The 16,829-nt window shown below is 60.9% G+C and overlaps 1 protein-coding gene across 2 annotated transcripts; it reads right to left on the bottom strand.

Annotated features, from left to right (window-relative positions):
• Positions 1 to 401: 401 nt before the first annotated feature.
• Positions 402 to 16,316, bottom strand: PRX (periaxin). Of its 2 annotated transcripts, none has more exons than XM_066638712.1 (7): positions 16,264 to 16,316; positions 9,994 to 10,049; positions 9,450 to 9,551; positions 8,800 to 8,937; positions 8,419 to 8,578; positions 7,806 to 7,999; positions 402 to 6,976 (listed from the first exon to the last, which is right to left on the bottom strand). In XM_066638712.1, exons 4-7 carry the CDS (start codon positions 8,824 to 8,826, stop codon positions 1,946 to 1,948), a joined length of 5,412 nt encoding a protein of 1,803 aa, XP_066494809.1. In that variant the 5' UTR covers positions 8,827 to 8,937; positions 9,450 to 9,551; positions 9,994 to 10,049; positions 16,264 to 16,316; the 3' UTR covers positions 402 to 1,945. The 2 variants fall into 2 exon arrangements, with proteins under 2 accessions (XP_066494809.1, XP_066494810.1); XM_066638713.1 differs by having other exon boundaries at positions 8,419 to 8,575.
• Positions 16,317 to 16,829: the final 513 nt, after the last annotated feature.

Raw genomic sequence — 16,829 nt, 5'->3', positions numbered from 1 at the left:
TGGTTCTTCAAGACTGTGGTCTAGGCAGGTGGCAGCAGCAGCTGCAACACTGCAGCCTAGTCTACCACAGCATCAGCTCCTTAGCTGTTTTGTCAGGTCCCTGACATGCCTTAAGCTCTGCCGAGTTGCCCAAGAAGATGGGAGAGACTAACCCGTCAAGTTGCAGCCTGAGGGCTCCTTCTGCAAGTGGGTGCCACGCTCCAAAAGGACAGCCAGGCTCAGAAGAAGGCCTTGGGGTTCTGCAGAGGCCAAATGTTAGTTTTCTAGAACTTCCTGATGAACATTTTCTTCCGAAAAGTGTCTGCAGAACCAAGACAAAGAGGCAGAAGAGTGTGGACTGCAGAAGAGAGATGGGCCTGGTCTCTAGACTCCCTGGTAATAACAACACAGGAGGCAGCAGCATTAGTCCAGAATGAATTTTTATTCCAAACCAGAATAGAAAAAAAGCAGCAGGAGAACAGGGTAACACCCTTTTTAAAAAGTAATTAAACACACAGTCTGGCAAAGAGGCAGTTACTGGAAAAGTTTAGTGGCCAAAAAGGAAGCCGGTCTTCACAGCAGGCCTGGGGTGTTAAACATTAGGATAAAAGGTTTCTGTACATCTCAGAGCAGCAAGGAATTGTTTCGGCCTGCCTCTCCCAGAGAACTTCTCTCTGCCAAGCTCAAGGACACTGGCTTTCCTCTGCAGAATTTTGCAAAGATACTTTTCAGTTGTACGACTGGAGTAGATGAGTGTCGATTGAAAACTGAAACAGGGAGGGGGGGTCCCCTTTTTAAACCTCTGCATGAAAAAAGGGCCACCAGCTGTATCCAGCTCAAGAAGAATTAGGGCTACTGATTAAACCATCACTCTGCAAGTAAGGAGAGGAGGGAAAATATGGAAGAGGAGGTGGACCTTGGTCACCTGGTTATACCGTCAGCAGTAGGAAGAGAAAGAAGCACCTTTGTACCCACAAAGAGCAAAGCAGGCAGGAGATCTGCAAGGCATCTTGGACAGGACAAGACTCCACTTGCTCTGCCCAGGAAGCAATGGAAAGGGGGTTCGGGGGGGGCGTGTGGAGTGTCATGCAAAGGCCCACTTTTACGAGGGTTGCAAGTGTCCTTTGCCAAACTCACCACCACAGTTGTGATGGTGAACCAGGAGAACTGGGCCTCTGCGGGCACCCCTGGCCATCCACTGCTCAGCCAGAAACCAGCCCTCAACTCAGTCAGCAGTTCTCCTCCCTCAATGAAAATGATCCCATTCTGCCTCGATCCCCTTCACCCAAAAATACCATTCTGCCCCCATTTGAAAGAGACAGGGGAGGAGACAGACAGCCTTGTCCTCCACATAGCCCTCTATCTGTCTGCTCATTTTTGGTGGCCAAAGCTGTCCTGATCCCTGGACAGAGAGGCACCTTGGGGGGGGGGGGGCTCTCACCTGTTTCTCACTGGTGCCTCCCTCAGGACTTGTTTAGATTGGGGGTCAGCTTCTTCTTACCATGTAAACCACTTTGCGAATGAATTGGTTGAAAAGCAAGCTATAAATATTCGTCATAATAATAGTAATGGTGTCAGAACAGACAAACAAGCGTTTCAAGGCAAGCCAGGCAAGGAGTCTTGTTTCTGCAAGACTCTCAGCCAAAGCAACAGTCAGAGAGTGAGATGCCTGATGGACAGCTGGAGGCCCCGTCCATCCCAGGCAGTGGGGCAGAGAGGGAGGACAGGGGTCCTCAAGACAGGACCAGACAAAGGGGGCCAGATAGTGGTTCACATTGTATATCCGCAAGAATAAGAACCCCTTGCTTGCCGGGGAGCTGCAGAGGTCTCTGGGGAGGAGCCGTTAGAGGAGGAGGAGCAGCATATGGGGTGGTGCCCCCAGTGCCACAGCCTGCCCCCTTGTGGTTAGTGCTCAACATGATACGGGAGGTGAAAGAGCGCTGAGTCACCCTTGCCCCTCCCCACCTCACACTGTAGCTGTCGCCTCCCCCTCACCTGTGCCTACTGCCCGAATGGGGCCTCCCCCCACTGCCAGGACCTGCTTCTCCAAACCTGGCTCCTCTGAGAAGCCCACACTGGGCAGCTTGAGCTTCAGCCCCTCCGTGTCTCCACCCATGCCTTCCCCACCTTCAGAGGTGATTTCCAGGGTTCCATGGTGGGGTTTGGGGCTCAGCATCAGCTTTGGGAATCTAAACCTGGAGGCCTTCTCCCCCAGGGCCGCGGTGTCACCAGTTTCTGCAGGAGCCGCCTCTCCGTTCCGCTTCTTGAGGCCTGAGAAGGAAATCTTGGGGGCCCTGAACTTGGGGGCCTTCAGGGGTGAAAAGGGGCCAGTCCTGCTAGGGGCTTCCTCCTTGGCTTCCTCTGCCCTCACCAGGTTGAGGTTCAGTTCAGGGTCCATCTCAGACCCAATGGCAGGAGAAGATAGTTCCACCTGAGGCAGCCGGATCTTGCCCAGCTTGGTCTTGGTGTCCTGGGCCCCATTCTGTAGTGCTGATGCCGCTTCTGCCCCCTCCCCATTGGGTTGAGAATCCCCCTCTGCCTTGGAGAAACCCAGCTTGGGCACCTTCAGCCTAGAGGGGCCCCCCTCCTCCAGCTCTCCATTGACCTCGGCCCCCATTTTGGGTTTGGACAGGGAGAGCCCAAAGGATGGCCTCAGCTTCAGCTTGGCCATCACCCCTTTGCCATCCCCGTCTTCCTCCAGGAGCCCAGAGGAACCTTCTGTCCCCCTCCCCTTGGACCGGGTCAGCACAAAGACAGGTCTCTTGCCCTTGGCTTCTGCCTCCTGCCCAAGGGCTCCTTCACCAGCCTCCAGTCCTGCTCTAGGCAAGGCGAGCCCAAACTTGGGGAGCTTCACCCGGTACTTCCTCCCCTCATCTGTGGCCCCTGCCTTGCCCCCTGGGCTCCTTTTGCCAGCCCCCTCTAACTCACAGGAGCTGCCATGTTGCAGCTGGGCCCCCTCTACATCATACTCCGCCTGCACTGTCAGGCTCGGAGCAGACAGCTCCACACCAGGCACCCTGAAGGCCCCTCTTGGCCCCTCCAGCTCTGCCCCACCTGAGCCCCTGCGGCCTGGGGAGGGAGCGGTGGTGCCTGTGTCTCCCTTGGGGCCCAATCCCCCAAGCGTTGGCACATTGATTTTGGGCACCTTCAACACAGACTCAATCCCACTCAGGTCTACCTCCAGGTTTGCCATGCCTGCCAAGGCCCCTGCACCCCCCTTGGCATCCTTCTTCCCAGCTTGCTCCACGGAGAACCCCACATCTGGCAAGGCCAGCTGGGGCATCTTAAAGGCAAAGTCTGGCCCCTCAGTGGAGGGGCAGAGGGGCTGGGTGTCCATGCCTGACTCTGGGCCAGCTTTGGAGAGACTCAAGGAGGGGATCTTCAGCTTGAACTTGCTATCCTCAGCCCCTGTGGTGGCTTCCGCTTCTGCCTTGCCAAAGCCAACTAGTCCTGAGGGCCCCTTGCTCTTGGCCTCCCTTACTCCAGCCTCAGTGCCCAGCCCCTCAGGGCTCCCCCTGAGTTTGGGGGCCTTCAGTTCCAGCTGTGGGAGCCGGGGGAGGTCCCTCTCAGCCTCCCCTTCCCCATCCGAGCTGGAGCCCCCAAGTTTGGGCAGCCTGATGGCAGGACTGCTCACCTTGCCCTTGCTCACATCAAGTTCCAGCTCAGGGCCCTTTACTCTGGGGGCAGAGAACTTGGGCAGCCCTACCGAGGGCATTTTGAACTTGCCCTCTGGCCCTTCCACCACGGCCTCTCCCTGGGTCAAGGGCAGCTCCACATCTGAAAGCCTGGTCTTGGGCAAGGAGAGGTCCACCTTGGGCACCCTGATCTTGGCCCCAAGCAGAGAGCCTTCAGCACCCCCCTCAGCCTCCTTCGTTCCCTCCCTCCCAAGGCTTAGCTGGCGTCCCCCAAGCAGCTGCACCTCAGCCTCCAATCCCTCCTCCTCGCCCTTTCCAAACATGGGCAGCTCCACCTTGGGCAGCCTGATCTTGGCATCTGCTCCAATGGCTCCCTGTGGCACAGTGATCTCTGGCCCAATTACGGGAAGGCTGATGTCCAGCTCCACTTGAGGGGCAGAAACCCCCAGGGCTGGCACCCGTGGCATCCTCAGCTCTCCCTCATAGCCCCTGATGCCAGCCTCTGACACGCCCACCCCTGGCCTCTCCAAAGCCAGCTCCCCCTCTGCTCTGGCCCCAGGCATAGCAAGATCCAGCAGCGGTACGTTCACCTGGAGACCAGGGCCCTCTGTGCCCCCCACCGCCAGCCCTGCTTCTGCTCGTCTGCTGCTGCTGCTGAACTTGGGGAGCTCCACCTGGGGGACTCTGCCTGAGAGTTCTGGAGTTTGGATGTGCAGCCCGCCCTTCTCTTTCCCTGCCTCTGCCTTAGGGGGCATCAGCTTCCCCAGGGGGCCTTGGGGCTTCTTGCTCTTGGCACTCACTTCCACGCCAGGCACTTCCCCCGCATCCCTGCGCGCGATGCCGAAGGAGGGCATCTTGAACTTGGGCACTTTGGCCATGGCCTCCTTTTTGGGGGCTGTGACCCCCAGTTCCACTGCCAGGCCCTCCTTGCTCCCTCTCAGATGGGCCTCCCCTGCCTGGAGCTCCTGGTCACCCTCCCTTCCTTTGCCCCCAAATTTGGGTAATGAAACCTTTGGCACTTTCATGTCGATCTCTGGCAGGTCTATGCCCAAGCCCTCCTCAGTGGACAACTCAGCCCTCCCTTCGGGCACCCCAATACTGACCCCGGGCAGCTCCACAGAGGGGAACTTCAGACCCCCTTCAGAAAGAGCTGGGTCCACTGCAGCCCTCCCGCCAGGGCCCTCTGCCTCCACCCCCCGCCGGGCCTTGGGGAAAGAGATCCCGAACCTGGGCATCTTCAGCTTGGCAGCTCTGTCAGCTGTTTCTGGGGCCTCAGCCTCCGGACTCCCTTTCCTGCCCTTGGGGCCAGAAATGCTGAACTTGGGGAGGGCAAACTTGGGTGGCTTCAGTTTTGCCTCAGCCTCCAGAGGTTTGTCGCCCCCAATGGTCACGTCTGGGTGCTTCACAGCAGGGATCTCCACAGAAGGCAGCTTCAGTTTGGCACCTACGGTGGGCGTCTCCATTTCTAGGCCGACCTTTGGCAACTGCCTGCCCTCCACCCCTTCGGTGCCCGGCTGCTCCTTCCCAAGAGCAAGCGCCACCTTGGGGATCTTGGCTACCACCTCGCTGACACCCAGCCCCTCAATGACCCCCCCACTCGGCTCCAGTTCAGGCCGGCCCACTCCACAGGGAGGAACGCTGATCTCCAGCTCCTTGCCCAGGGTCTCAAGACTGGGCATCTTCTTCTCAACCTCAAACCTGCCTCCGGTCTTGGGCAGCCCCAGCTCAACCCCAACTCTGGGCACATCCACGTCGAGGGTGGGCACAGCTGCCGAGGGGAAGCTCAGCCGAGGCGAGGGGACGGCCACCTCCACCGCGGGCCTCTCAACGGCAATGCCCAGCTCTGGCCGAGGCAAGTGGGACTTGGGCAGCGGCAAAGTTGGCACTGTGACCGCTGGCAAGGACAAGTCTAGCTTGGGCACGTCGACCGACACACAGACGTCGCCTCCGGGCTTTGGCTCCTTGGCGTGGGTGGGGGGAGGGGGCGGCGCTGTCTTGACAGCAAGGTCAAACGTGGGGAGCGTCACTTGAGGCACATGCAACTTGAATCCAGGCTCTTCGGCAGCCACCTCCACCTTTGCCCCCAGCTCCGGGGCTGCCAGCTCCACCCCCGATTTGGGAATCTGCATGGCAGCCACTCGGGGGACAGAGAGGTCCAGAGCTGGGACCCTCCTGCCTGTCGGGGGTGCCGCTTTGCCAGCAGCGGCCACTGTCGCTTTGCTCTCCAGCAGGGAGACCCCAAGCCCCAGGCTCGGAACTGTGGGGGCCTTGGCTTTGGGGCCCTCCGGCTTCCCCACACCGAGCTCCACCTGGGGCAATTTGCTCTCTAGCTCTTCCTGGCACTTGGCACCCAGCTTCGGCAGGCTGATGGTGGGCACCTTCACCGAGACCTCCGGAGCCTCCACTCTAGGCTTGGGAAGCTCTGAGTCTGCCTTGCCTTTGGGCAGGGGGAGCTCCACATCCACTGAAGGGGCCTCCACTTCCAGTGCTGGCAGGGCCACTCCCAGCCTCGATGGCTCTTCCACCCCATCAGCCGCTCCTCGGCCTTTTCCCAGGGCGACTTCCACGGCCGGCAGCTTCCCCTCCACCTCTCCGGCAGAGACCCCAAACTTGGGGATCTGGATCCTGAAGCCCTCCCCTTTGAGGGACACTTCAGGGGCAGCCCCCTCCCATTTGGGGAGGCTCAGGTCAACATCCACCTTGGGGGCTGCCACTGCAGCCGAAGGGAGCCTCAGCCCAGCTTGGGGGGCGCTCGCTGGGCCCTCCAGTTCCCCAGCACCGACTGTGGGCAACACGACCTCCACTTTGGGCAGGCTAGACAGGGGCGCTTGGACCTGGAGGCCCTCCCCTTTGGGAGGCTCCCTGCCAGGCCTGGCTCTGGCCAGCGGGAGGTCCACTTCCACCTGCGGGGCCTGGAAGCCAACTCCTGCCTCCTCCCTGGGCTTCTTACTCTTCTTAGGGAAGGGGACCATGAACCGGGATGGCTTCCCCTCACTCTCCCCTCGGCCTGCTGGCTTCGCCCCCATGGCAGCTCTTGGCAGGCCCACTTCCAGCCTGCCCTCGGCTCTTGCTGCTGCTGCCGCCGCCACATCCTTGACCTTCAGCCGAGGGAACTTCAGTCTGCGGCGCTTGGTCTCCAGGGAAGAGGGGCGGGGAGAGAGGTCTGGGCTGGGCTCTGCCACTGCCACCTCCCCAGTGCTCTTGGCCTTGCGCAGACGGGAGAACTTGGGCAGGGAGAACTCCACGTCCAGAGGTGCCAGCTCCAGCTCCCCACTGTCTGCTACCTGCACCTCTCGCGGGCCCTTCACAACTTTCCTCTTCGTCCTCTTCTTCTTCTGCAATGGGGTCAGGCTCCGGATGTTCTGCAGAAGGAAGGAAGAGAAGGCTGGGTGAGGCTCTCCTTGCCAACCAGGAGCTGCCTCTGCTGACACCAGGGAGGCCTCTATAGAAGACAGCATGGGGCAGACCCATGGTGAGTGCGGTGATGCTCCAGGGGGCCCTACCAGGCTGTGCTCGGAGCATACAAGCCTCGGTAGTTCACAGGACTCTTCATCAGGCAGAGCAGGACCTTGTGAAGCTGGACAGACTCCACCCTCCTCAGGCAGTCTGACAGGGGAACATCCTGGCTGACGTTGGGGCCAGTGTGGAAGCCCCGGCCTATCTGCACATACTGGGCCAGCCAGGAATGTTGGCTTTGGGCCCACCAGACCCAGAGAGAAGCAGGGTCTAGCCACAAGCACATTCCACAAGCCACAAGCACATTCAAACGCATTCTCCACCGGTGCTGCACTGGGCTGCTGCAAGAGGGAGCGAGCTGGATGCCCGGCTCCATCACTCCGAGTCTTTGGGATGGTGTGTCGCTGTGGCATTTCTGTTAAGGCTGCAACTGATGTGCGAGGTCAGACCAGGCAGGTCCACCAACATTCTGTAAGCAAGTGTGGCTGGCCAGGAACCTTTCAAGTGGCACATGAGAGCAGCGGCCTCCCGCTGCTTGCTTGTTCTCAGCATCTGGTATTCAGGGGTAGACTGCGCCTGCACATGAAGGCTCCTTGCCACTGGGTTCAAGGGTGCCTTTGCACATCACAACCTCTGCGTCCCCTGGAGCCTGCTCCCTCTCTGCTCCCAGTAAAGGGGTTGGCCAATCTGGGGTGGGGTGGGCAGAGATTCATGGGCCATTCTAGAGCAACCTACCAACTTGGCCAGCTTGGCTTTGGGGCCTTTCATCTCAAAGGTGGATGTGCCAGGCTTGCGGGCAATGTCCACACCGGGTACTGTCCTCTTGAGCCAGAAGGAGACCTTGTAGGGCTCAACACACTTGAGGATCTGCAGGGCGTCTTCATACTTGATGTCATCAAAGAAAACTCTGGCACTCAGGAGCTGGTCCCCTGAGGGAAGTGAATGGGTAGCGTCAGCAAGAGGACCGGGGGGGGGGGAGGGCTTGGTGGCCATCATAGGATGGCAGCTTGAGGAAAATAACAGGAAGGACCCATTGGCATGAACCTGGGGTGCCACCACACAGCATGGCCTGCTCTGAGTGCCAGGAGATCTCCAAGGCCACAGGCAAAGACTTTCCCCCAGTCAGGCAACAATCCCAGATCTTGTTTTAGGGTTGTGCTGGGGACCTCCAGCTTTGCCTGCAGAAGCTCTGCTGTTGACCTCTGGACACATCCCTTTAGAAGCTCTCCAAAGCCAAACAAAGAGGGTCAAAAGGGGGCTCCAGGGCAGGGCCCTCCTTCAAGCTCCAGAGCAGAGGAGGAAAGTCTGTCCTCCTGAAGGGCCCCTTTGCTTCGCCTCTCCTCCTCACCTTCTTGGAGACGCAGGGCTTTGGCTGCTGGGGAGTCCTTCAGCACATCTGCGACAAAGAGCCCTCCCCGGCCCCCACCGGCCACACTCATCCCACTGACACCAGCCTGGGCTTTGGTCTCCACCACGATCTCCAACACTTCGGATGTCTCAATGGTCTTCTGTGGAGGGGGAAGAAAAGTTATACGGAGTCCTGAGCTGCGCCTGTGGACAGCCTTGACAAGACCATAAAGAGAACGGCAGAGAAGAATCGGGGGGGGGCACTGATCCAAACTGCCCCAGCCAGGAGCAGAGCAGCTCTTCAAGCACACCCAGATTCGCACCCCACAGGTCGGCCCTGCTGAGCAAGCGCCCCAGCTGGCGCCTGGGCCTGGGCTCTCACCTCCATGGCTCGGAGTTGAGCCTCCATCTCCTGGGAGGCCTGGGGCGCTCCCGCCTCCTCCTCCTCCACACTGCGCCGACTCTCCCCCTTCTTCTGGAGGACCCGCTTCAACTCTGCATGGAGCTTCTCTTTCTGGGCCTGGAAGGGGACACTGGCCGGTCACAGCTCTCCAGGCACCGACACCGCTCTGCCGGCCACCACACTCCTCCCCAGCTGTGGAGACGGTTGTGCTGCGAGGGGGCTAGAAAGGAGACCCCCCCTGGCCAGAAGACCCTGCCTGCCTTCCTGGAGCCAAGTCCCCAAGGCCCCTTGGCGGGCAGGCTGAGTCAAGCCCAGTTTCATCCCACAGACCCCAGAAGCAGCGGCTTCCCTCAGTGACTCTGCTTCTGAGGCAGAGACCCCCCCCTTCTCCTCCCCCATGAGCACGTTTTGGACCACGGCCTACCTCTGCTCAGATGTGCAGTGTCACCCCCACCCCCGCTCCCACATGGGAGACCCTACAAGGGTAACCCAGAGAGGAAACGGGCCCTGCTGTCATGCCCCCTCTCCCCCCAAATGTATTCAAGCTCCCGGTCTTTTTCATGCATCCCTCTCCAGCCCCTCGCCCCACCCCAGATCTTCTGGGCCCACCTCTCCTCCTCCAGACTCACCACTCTGTCCGCGTCGCCAGCTTCTCCTGGGGACACAGGTGGGTGGGTTCCTGAGAGGGTCTGGAGCCGGACCGCCTGCGCATTCCCTTTCAGCTCAGCTCGCTGGAGGTCAGGAACAAAAGGTGGGCAATTGCCCTGCAAGCCACAGGCCCCCCAGCAGGATGCAGCCTCCAAAGAGAACAGGCCTGGGTACCCCGTCCTGCACCCAGCCACCTACAGGCTGGCGGGTGACGCCAGGGCGGAGCAGGAGGAATCCGACCTGCAGTCGGCCAAGTCCAGGCAGACAGCAAAGCCTGAGCCTGGGTTCAAGACCCGCCTTCACGGGACTAACAACCTGAGCAGGCGATCAGACCCAGCACTGTCACGGTGTGCCTGGGAACCTGCTTTGAGAACCCCCGGCTGCTCCCAGAGTTCCTTGGGTGGCGGAGGGGCCAGCCAGAGCAGACCCAGCCTGGACCTGACTTTGTGGCAGCGGCCCCAAGGGGCGGGGGGAGCACTGCCTGGCACTGGGGCCTGAAACAGCAGCGGGGCAGAGACTACTTACAGGCGCCTGGTGCCTGGTCCTGAACACATGGCTTTCCGGAGGCCGGCCCTCGGCAGCTGCGGAAAGAAACCGCTCAGTTAAGGGCCGGCGGGAGCACCTGCAGGCTCCTACCCGGGTGGGTGCAGGTCCCTGCTTCCCTCCTCCCGCCCACCCTGGGGGGCTGCCCTTCAGGAACAGGGGAGGGCTCGGGCTCAGTGGCGTAGCTAGAGGAGTTTTGCAGGGAGCCTCCCCACAGTGTGCAAGGGACCCCTCTGCCCCTTCGGAGTCATGGGGCGGACGCCTGGCTCCTTAGGGGAGGGGCCCCCTGCACGGCAAAACTGACTGCCTTGCCTCCCCTCTAGCTACGCCACTGGTTGGGGTCCTCTGCTGCCGCTGGCCTCGCAAGTCTCACGGCAGGAAGCCCTCCCCCCCCCGAAGCCGCGCCCCACCTGGAGCGTCCGCCCCACGGCAGAGTGGGGCCCCGCGCGGCTGGGTCCCGGCCAGGCGCCTGCCCCAGGAGCACTGCCTTCGCTGCAGGCGAGCCTCCTGCGGCCCGTCCCCGTCGCGGCGTCCCCTGGCGGAGCCCGGGCCGCGGCATTCTGCTCCCACGCGGGACCCACGCGCGCCGGCCGCGAAAGGTCAGCGCCGCAGGAGACAAAGGGGCGCCACGTCGGGCAAGCCCCGCGCGGGCATTGCTGGCATTCCGGGACGGGGCGCACCGCTCCTCCGCACAGCGCGCCGGCCAGCAGCGGCCCCCCCCCCGCCAGGCTTCCCTCGGTGCCGCGGCGCAGTGGCGTAGCCGGGGGGGAGCAAAGCACTACGTTTTGCAGGGAGCCTCCCCGCGGGGGAGCCAAGCGCCCCCTCCCGGTAGCCGTTCCGGGCGTACGCCTCCGTTTTGCACCACCGAAGGGGGGCAGTTTGCACGCCCCGGGGAGGCTCCCTGCAAAACTGTGCTTTGCTCCCCCACCAGTTCAGCCACTGTTCCCAGTTATGAGGCAGGACACAGCCGGGATGGGAGGGGGAGGGGCCAGCCCAGTCGCTCGTTTCTCCTGGCCTCAGGGTTGGCGAAAGGGGGCAGCGTGTGATTAGTCTGCGGAACTCCTTGCCACAGGATGTGGTGATGACATCCGGTCTGGATGCCTCTAAAAGGGGACTGGACAAATTTCTGGGGGAAAAGTCCATCACGGGTTACAAGCCATGATGGGTATGTGCCACCTTCTGGTTTTAGAAGGAGGCAACCACAGAATGGCAGATGCCAGGGAGGGCACCAGGACGTAGGTCTCTTCTGGTCTTGCGTGGTCCCTGAGGCATCTGGTGGACCACTGTGAGATTCAGGGAGCTGGACTGGATGGGCCTTTGGCCTGATCCAAGGGGGTTCTCTGTGGGCAGGTGAGCAGCTGCAGGACAGGGCTGAGGCTGGCTGGGAAGAAGGGAGGGCCTCCTTGGGGTGCAGGTGGCTGCAGGGAGGCCTCTCGGAGCTGCCCCCTCCCCCTCCAAATGCCGAGCGTGCAGGACAGTGGAGAGAACGGCGCCCACTCTGCAGGCAGGACAATCAGGGCCTTGTTCTGGCCTTCACCCCTCCCCGCTCAAGGCTCCAGCTTCACAGCCTCCTGCAGGGACAATGTGGGCAAATGCCAGGCATTCTGTAGGCTCAGCAGAAAAGGGGGAGCAACAAGGGCAAGGAGGGAGGCATCCCTTGGACCGGCTCTTCTGCGAAGCCACTGGGAAGCTGGGCAGAGTTCAACCTAAGAAGAGCTCTGCTGGATCAGGCCGTAGGCCCATCCAGTCCAGATTCCTGTACCTCACAGTGGCCCACCAGATGCCTCTGGGAGCACACAAGACGAGACCTGCGTCCTGATGCCCTCCTTGCATCTGGCATTCTGAGGTAGCCTCCTTCATGGCTTGTAACCCGTGATGGACTTTTCTTCCAGAAATTTGTCCAGTCCCCTTTAAAAGGCATCTAGGCCAGATGCCATCACCACATCCTGTGGCAAGGAGTTCCACAGACTAATTCCGTGCAAGGAAAAGAATGCTCAGGTAAAGATTACCCAATAACTAATTGCACACTGGGTAAAGAATACTGGGTGAAGATGCTTGAGGGAACATCCCTTCTTCCAATGCTTGGGAGTTGCGCCGGTTGCACTTTTGCATGGAGGAGGGTCAGACTCGCCGCAGAAGGGCTCTGCCAGTAAGCCTTAGTGCAGACACTGGGGAATTCCGGCAGTGCCCCCGAAGGTCAGGACCAGGCAGGAGGCCAACTGCAGGAATCCAAGCTGCACAGAACAAGTCAGTGGGGGGGGGGGAGAGGGAAACCCTGAGAGTTGCAGCTCTTCCTCACCCTATATATCCCTTGCCGAGTAGTCCCATCATGAGGGTGGACAGGTAAGCAAGCCAGGCTGAAGTTACTGTGGCTTACTCCCAAGTAAACATGCCCAGGACTGCAGCTTCAACAGGAATGCAGTTCTGGACTCTAGTGGCTCAAGATGGGGACCCTGCATTCTGGAAGGACGTGCAGGTTCTCTCTGCCTGCCGGCCCTTCTGTGGACACAAAACTCCCGAGGAGGACTCCTCGGGTGCAAAGCAGAGCAGGCCCCCCAGAAGTTCACACATTTCCCCAGCAGTGAGTGTGGCTCCAGAACCAGCCTCCCCTGCTGCTGCACTTGGGGTCCTCAGCACTCCCAGGACTGCCCTAGGCACAGCCACCTTGTCGCAGGTCAACTGCTCCGGGTCTAGTCAGGCCCCAAGTTGGGGGCCTCCTGGAAGGCCCCCTGAAGTTCCAGCATGGAAGGGGAACATTTGAAATAAGGGGAGGCCACTGGGGAGGCTTGTCAACACCCTGGATTCAGGTGGGCACACAGAGAAAAGTGAGCAGCAGGCGAGATCCAAGCTTGTGCTCAGCTGGGAGGGGGCCAGTCTGAGCTCAGCTGCCAGAAGTCTCAGCTCAGGATTGGCAGGAAGCTGCTCCCAGCCGCACAGAAAGACCCGGAGCTGAGCACTAGCCCCTCCCTCTGCAGCCCCTGTGGCCAGTCACCCCCTCCTACTCCTTGAGGCTGGGACACCCCTGCCCCAGATCCCCCTCTCCAGCAGGCCCCTGGAAAGGGAAGGAAATGACCCCCACCCACCCTGGCCTGCTCCCATCCCTGGAACAGAAGTGCATTTCCTTCCACTGTTACTCAACAGGCTTCAGGAACAACAAAACACAGGGACGGAAAAGGAGACTGTTACACCCGGAGCGCCTGAGGGGGACATGCAATGGAGTGCAGGAGCATCCCTCCCTTTCCTCTGTGGTTTCCCCTTTGGCAAATTACAGATTGTAAGCTCACTGGGGCAAAGACCCACCCTCCTATGCTCTGCAGAGGGTCCGGCACACTGCTGGCGCCCTAGCAGTTAACAACAAAGAAAGAGAAGCAAGAACATAAGAACATAAGGCCACATGCAATTGCCCAGTGGTGGGGAAGGCACACTGCACATGCTCAGTGGCACTGTTTCTTGAAGCTTGAAAGAAGCCCATGAGCAGGCTTGTCTCCTACATTCAAGGACCTGGTGGCTGCACGTGAGGGACCTCAGAAAGACTGCAAGGAAGGTCAACTGCATGGAAGATTCATCCTCAGGATCCAACAGGTAGGCCAGAACGGTCCCGATTCTGCCAGCAGATGAGGGAGTGATCACCTGAGCAGCTGGGGTACCCCCCCCCCTCCCAGTACATGGGATCCCTACCACCCTGCAGCCAGGCATAATGCTCCCTCGTGGGGAAGGCCTTTGTGGGTCAAGATGGTTCAGAGCTCTCCTAGTGCCTCTGAGCGGCCAAGCCCAGCCCAGCCCAGCCGCTGCCCAGCATCCTGTTTCTAATTCTGGCCCGGATGCATGCTTCACTCTCTGGCCTGGACGCCTCCCTGTCGCCAGCCCAGTCAGAGCACATCCTTCCTGGGGGAGAGCAGGTGCCCCCTCACTGGCCAGGCTGACAGCTATCCTGACATCTGGGAGGAAGAAAATACTGTAGCAGAGGACACTTGTTGACCAAATCTGACACTGGGGCTAGCTAGGAGCTGTCAGCCCAAACTGGCAGTCCCTGCCTGCCCTGGCTGGAGATGCAGCTGAGGACTGCTCTTGGGACCTTGTGCATGCATGCAGTGCAGGGGCGGCTCTTTCACTGAGCTCTTCTTCTGCTCGAAGAAAGCCCCTTCCCTGTTTAACAAGCAGAGGTTTGTATGGCTTTATTGCCAAGCCCAGATTGTCCCCAAAGAACAGCATGTTGGGTCAGTGGGTGGGACTGAGCACAGCTTTGATCCCAAGCTTAGTCAGAAGAGGACACCTTTTCCACTGCAGGACTGATCTGCCCTGAAGGAGGACAGGTCCATCCATGGGGCCAGCTCAGGCAGCAGACTGGCAGGGGCACCCCCCTGCATCCACCCACTTGCCTTGACTGCTCTTCCTCCTTCTCCCACTCCCTGGCTTGGCAGATGGAGGGGAAGGGAAGCTCCAGGAGCTCTTGGGCCAGTCCAAGGCAGCCCCACTCAGTACTGCACATTGTTGGGCTGAACTGTGGCATGGGGCTTGCAAGAGAACCTTCCGGGGTTCTTCATGATCAACATCGAGCAGTCGGGGAATAAGCCAGCAGCACTGCAGGGGCACGGAGGGTCCAGACAAGCCTTCCTGAGCATCCTTAACAGAAACCAGCTGCTTCTTCCAAGCCCCCTCCCTGGCCAGAGTGCCAGCTGCTGCCTGTGGTGGGAAGCCAGTCAGGAGGAGGAGGCTGGCCGCAGCTTCTCCTCTGGCTCCAGAAGCTCTGAGCAGCCAGCTCAGGCAGGGAAGGGCGGATCTCCTTTTGGGACACTTAATTGGGAGCAGCTGCCCATCGACCAACCCCTCTAACCGCTGGCCACCTCTGGCCAGGCTGCTGCTGGGACCCAGATCTGGCCTGAGATCTGGGAGGGGCAAAGCCAGGAAGCTGTCACAGCAGCAAGACCATCCTGGCTCCTCCTGGAACTGCTGGGCTGTGCTGCTGAAGAGGAAGAGCAGGGAAATAATGGCTGGTTCTCTTCCAAAGGACAGGCCAGGCTGGGGAGGGGGAAAGAGTCCAGACCCCCTTTCTGAACACAGAGGCAGGCCTGGTCCCTCTCAGGATGGAGAACAGACCCTGGCCCCCATCGTGAGGGAGTCACGCTTCAGAACCTCTGCAGATACTGCTGGCGCTGGGCTCTGGAGCATGTAAGCTGCAGTGTGCCCAGGAGTGTCTCCAGAGTGTTTACCCCCACCCTGCCCGCCCCCACACAGGCAGGCAGTGCAGCTGGCAGGGCAGGCACAACTCCTGAAACTTTTCATTCCTTTTCAAGAAGTGAGACTTGCAGGAAAGAAACAGCCCTTGCTCTGGAAGGGAGATCAGCACCAGGCTGGTCCTGTGGCGGGGGCTGCAAGTTGAAAAGAGAAACCAAAAGCAGTAAGAGCCAAGCTGGGAGGCTCATCTGGGACTGACAGTCCAAGGGCATCAGCCTCTTCCTGAGCTGACCACTGACCCATCTGGGTGTCACAACACCCAGGGTGCGGTGGGGAAGCTGTAGCTGGTAGCTCTCCCTGCAGAGAAAGACAGGGTCAGGGGGCAGCAGGGATGGCTGAGGATGTCAGAGGCCACCCAAGGGGCCCCCGCTTGCCCCTGCTGCAGAAAGCCAGGAAATGGCTTCCCCTGCTGGTTGAGGACACTGGCCAGGCTTCCTTGGGGTCCAGGCTCAAGAAGACACTGCCAGGGAGCTTGTGACATAACGGGAGATGGCCCTGCACATCATGCCCCCCCCCCAGCAGCACCTGCTCCTGCAGGTTGGGGAAGGGGTTCCTGGGCAGGTCGGTGTCCAGGTGCCATGCTTGGCCAGAGCCCAGGAGACCTGCTTCCTGCCTGGCCAATGCAGGGGCTCACTCTGTGCCAGGGATCCCACCCTGACCTGTCCTGCAGGCCGGTCCGGCTCAAGGAAGGAGCCTCCCAGGGAAAATACTACAGAATTCCGGGGACAGCGGCAGACCCAGCCAGGCCCTCCTCCTGGGACTGTGAGATGCAGGCAGGTCCTGGGCCTGATCCAGAGGGGTTCTTCAGAGGTTCTTGGGGGGGGGGGTTCTGCTGCACACAGGGCTGCACAGAGGTAAGGATGCCAACTTCCCCCCACCCCCAGCAACTTCTGCATTGCCCAGCCAGGCGTACCAGGTACAGACCGAGAGCCCAATCCTATGCACGTCTAAGTCCCATTATAGTCGATGGGGCTTACTCCCAGGAAAGTGTGGATAGGATTGTGCCTGACTACTTACCGGGCCCCGATCCCCGCACGTCCCGGGCTGCGCTCCGCTCGGCTGGCCGAAGCTCCGCCGATCTGGGCGACCGCGGCTGGGGACGCGGGGCCGGGGCTCTGCGGGCAGGAAGGGGGCGGCTCCGGCCGGCCCTCCAGCCCGTGGGCGCCCGACTTGGCCGGGCCCGGACGGGCAGGAGGAGGGTCGGCCCCGCCCGGGGAGGGGCTGACTGCCGAGCAGGAAGCCGCCCCCTCCCCGCCTCGGTGCCTAGGGAAGCCGCACGGCGTGGCTAGGCACGCGGGCCCTCTGCACGTGCTCAGAGGCCCCCTGGCCTTGCTTGCAGCTGTGACTGGGGAGCTGCCAGGGCGGAGGTGGAGCTGCAGTCCGCGTGCGGGCAAGACTGGTGACTGCCTGGCCGGTTGCAGCCTCCAGGCACAGCCGCTCGGACGGGCGGGGACCCCATCATCTCGGGCCGCTCCGCCCGCGACCCTCCTCTTCCAAGCCCCCCCCCCAGCCCGCACCTGGCACCTGCCAAGCCGGCCAGCCGCTCGCCTTGCGGCTGCAAAGCGGACCGGGGTGCGCGCCTT

Source organism: Tiliqua scincoides, chromosome 10 (assembly GCF_035046505.1).
Source record: "Tiliqua scincoides isolate rTilSci1 chromosome 10, rTilSci1.hap2, whole genome shotgun sequence".
Lineage (NCBI taxonomy): Eukaryota > Metazoa > Chordata > Lepidosauria > Squamata > Scincidae > Tiliqua > Tiliqua scincoides.
The sequence above is the reverse complement of the archived record's forward strand: the minus strand, read 5'-3'. Positions and strand labels throughout refer to the sequence as shown.

Coding starts and splice junctions, on each gene's coding strand:
- PRX (XM_066638712.1), bottom strand. CDS start 8,826: ATGGAGGCTCAACTCCGAGCCATGGAG. Junction 8,579..8,799: donor CTCAACTCCGAGCCATGGAG/GTGAGAGCCCAG, acceptor CCCCCTCCACAG/AAGACCATTGAGACATCCGA. Junction 8,000..8,418: donor AGCCCTGCGTCTCCAAGAAG/GTGAGGAGGAGA, acceptor CACTTCCCTCAG/GGGACCAGCTCCTGAGTGCC.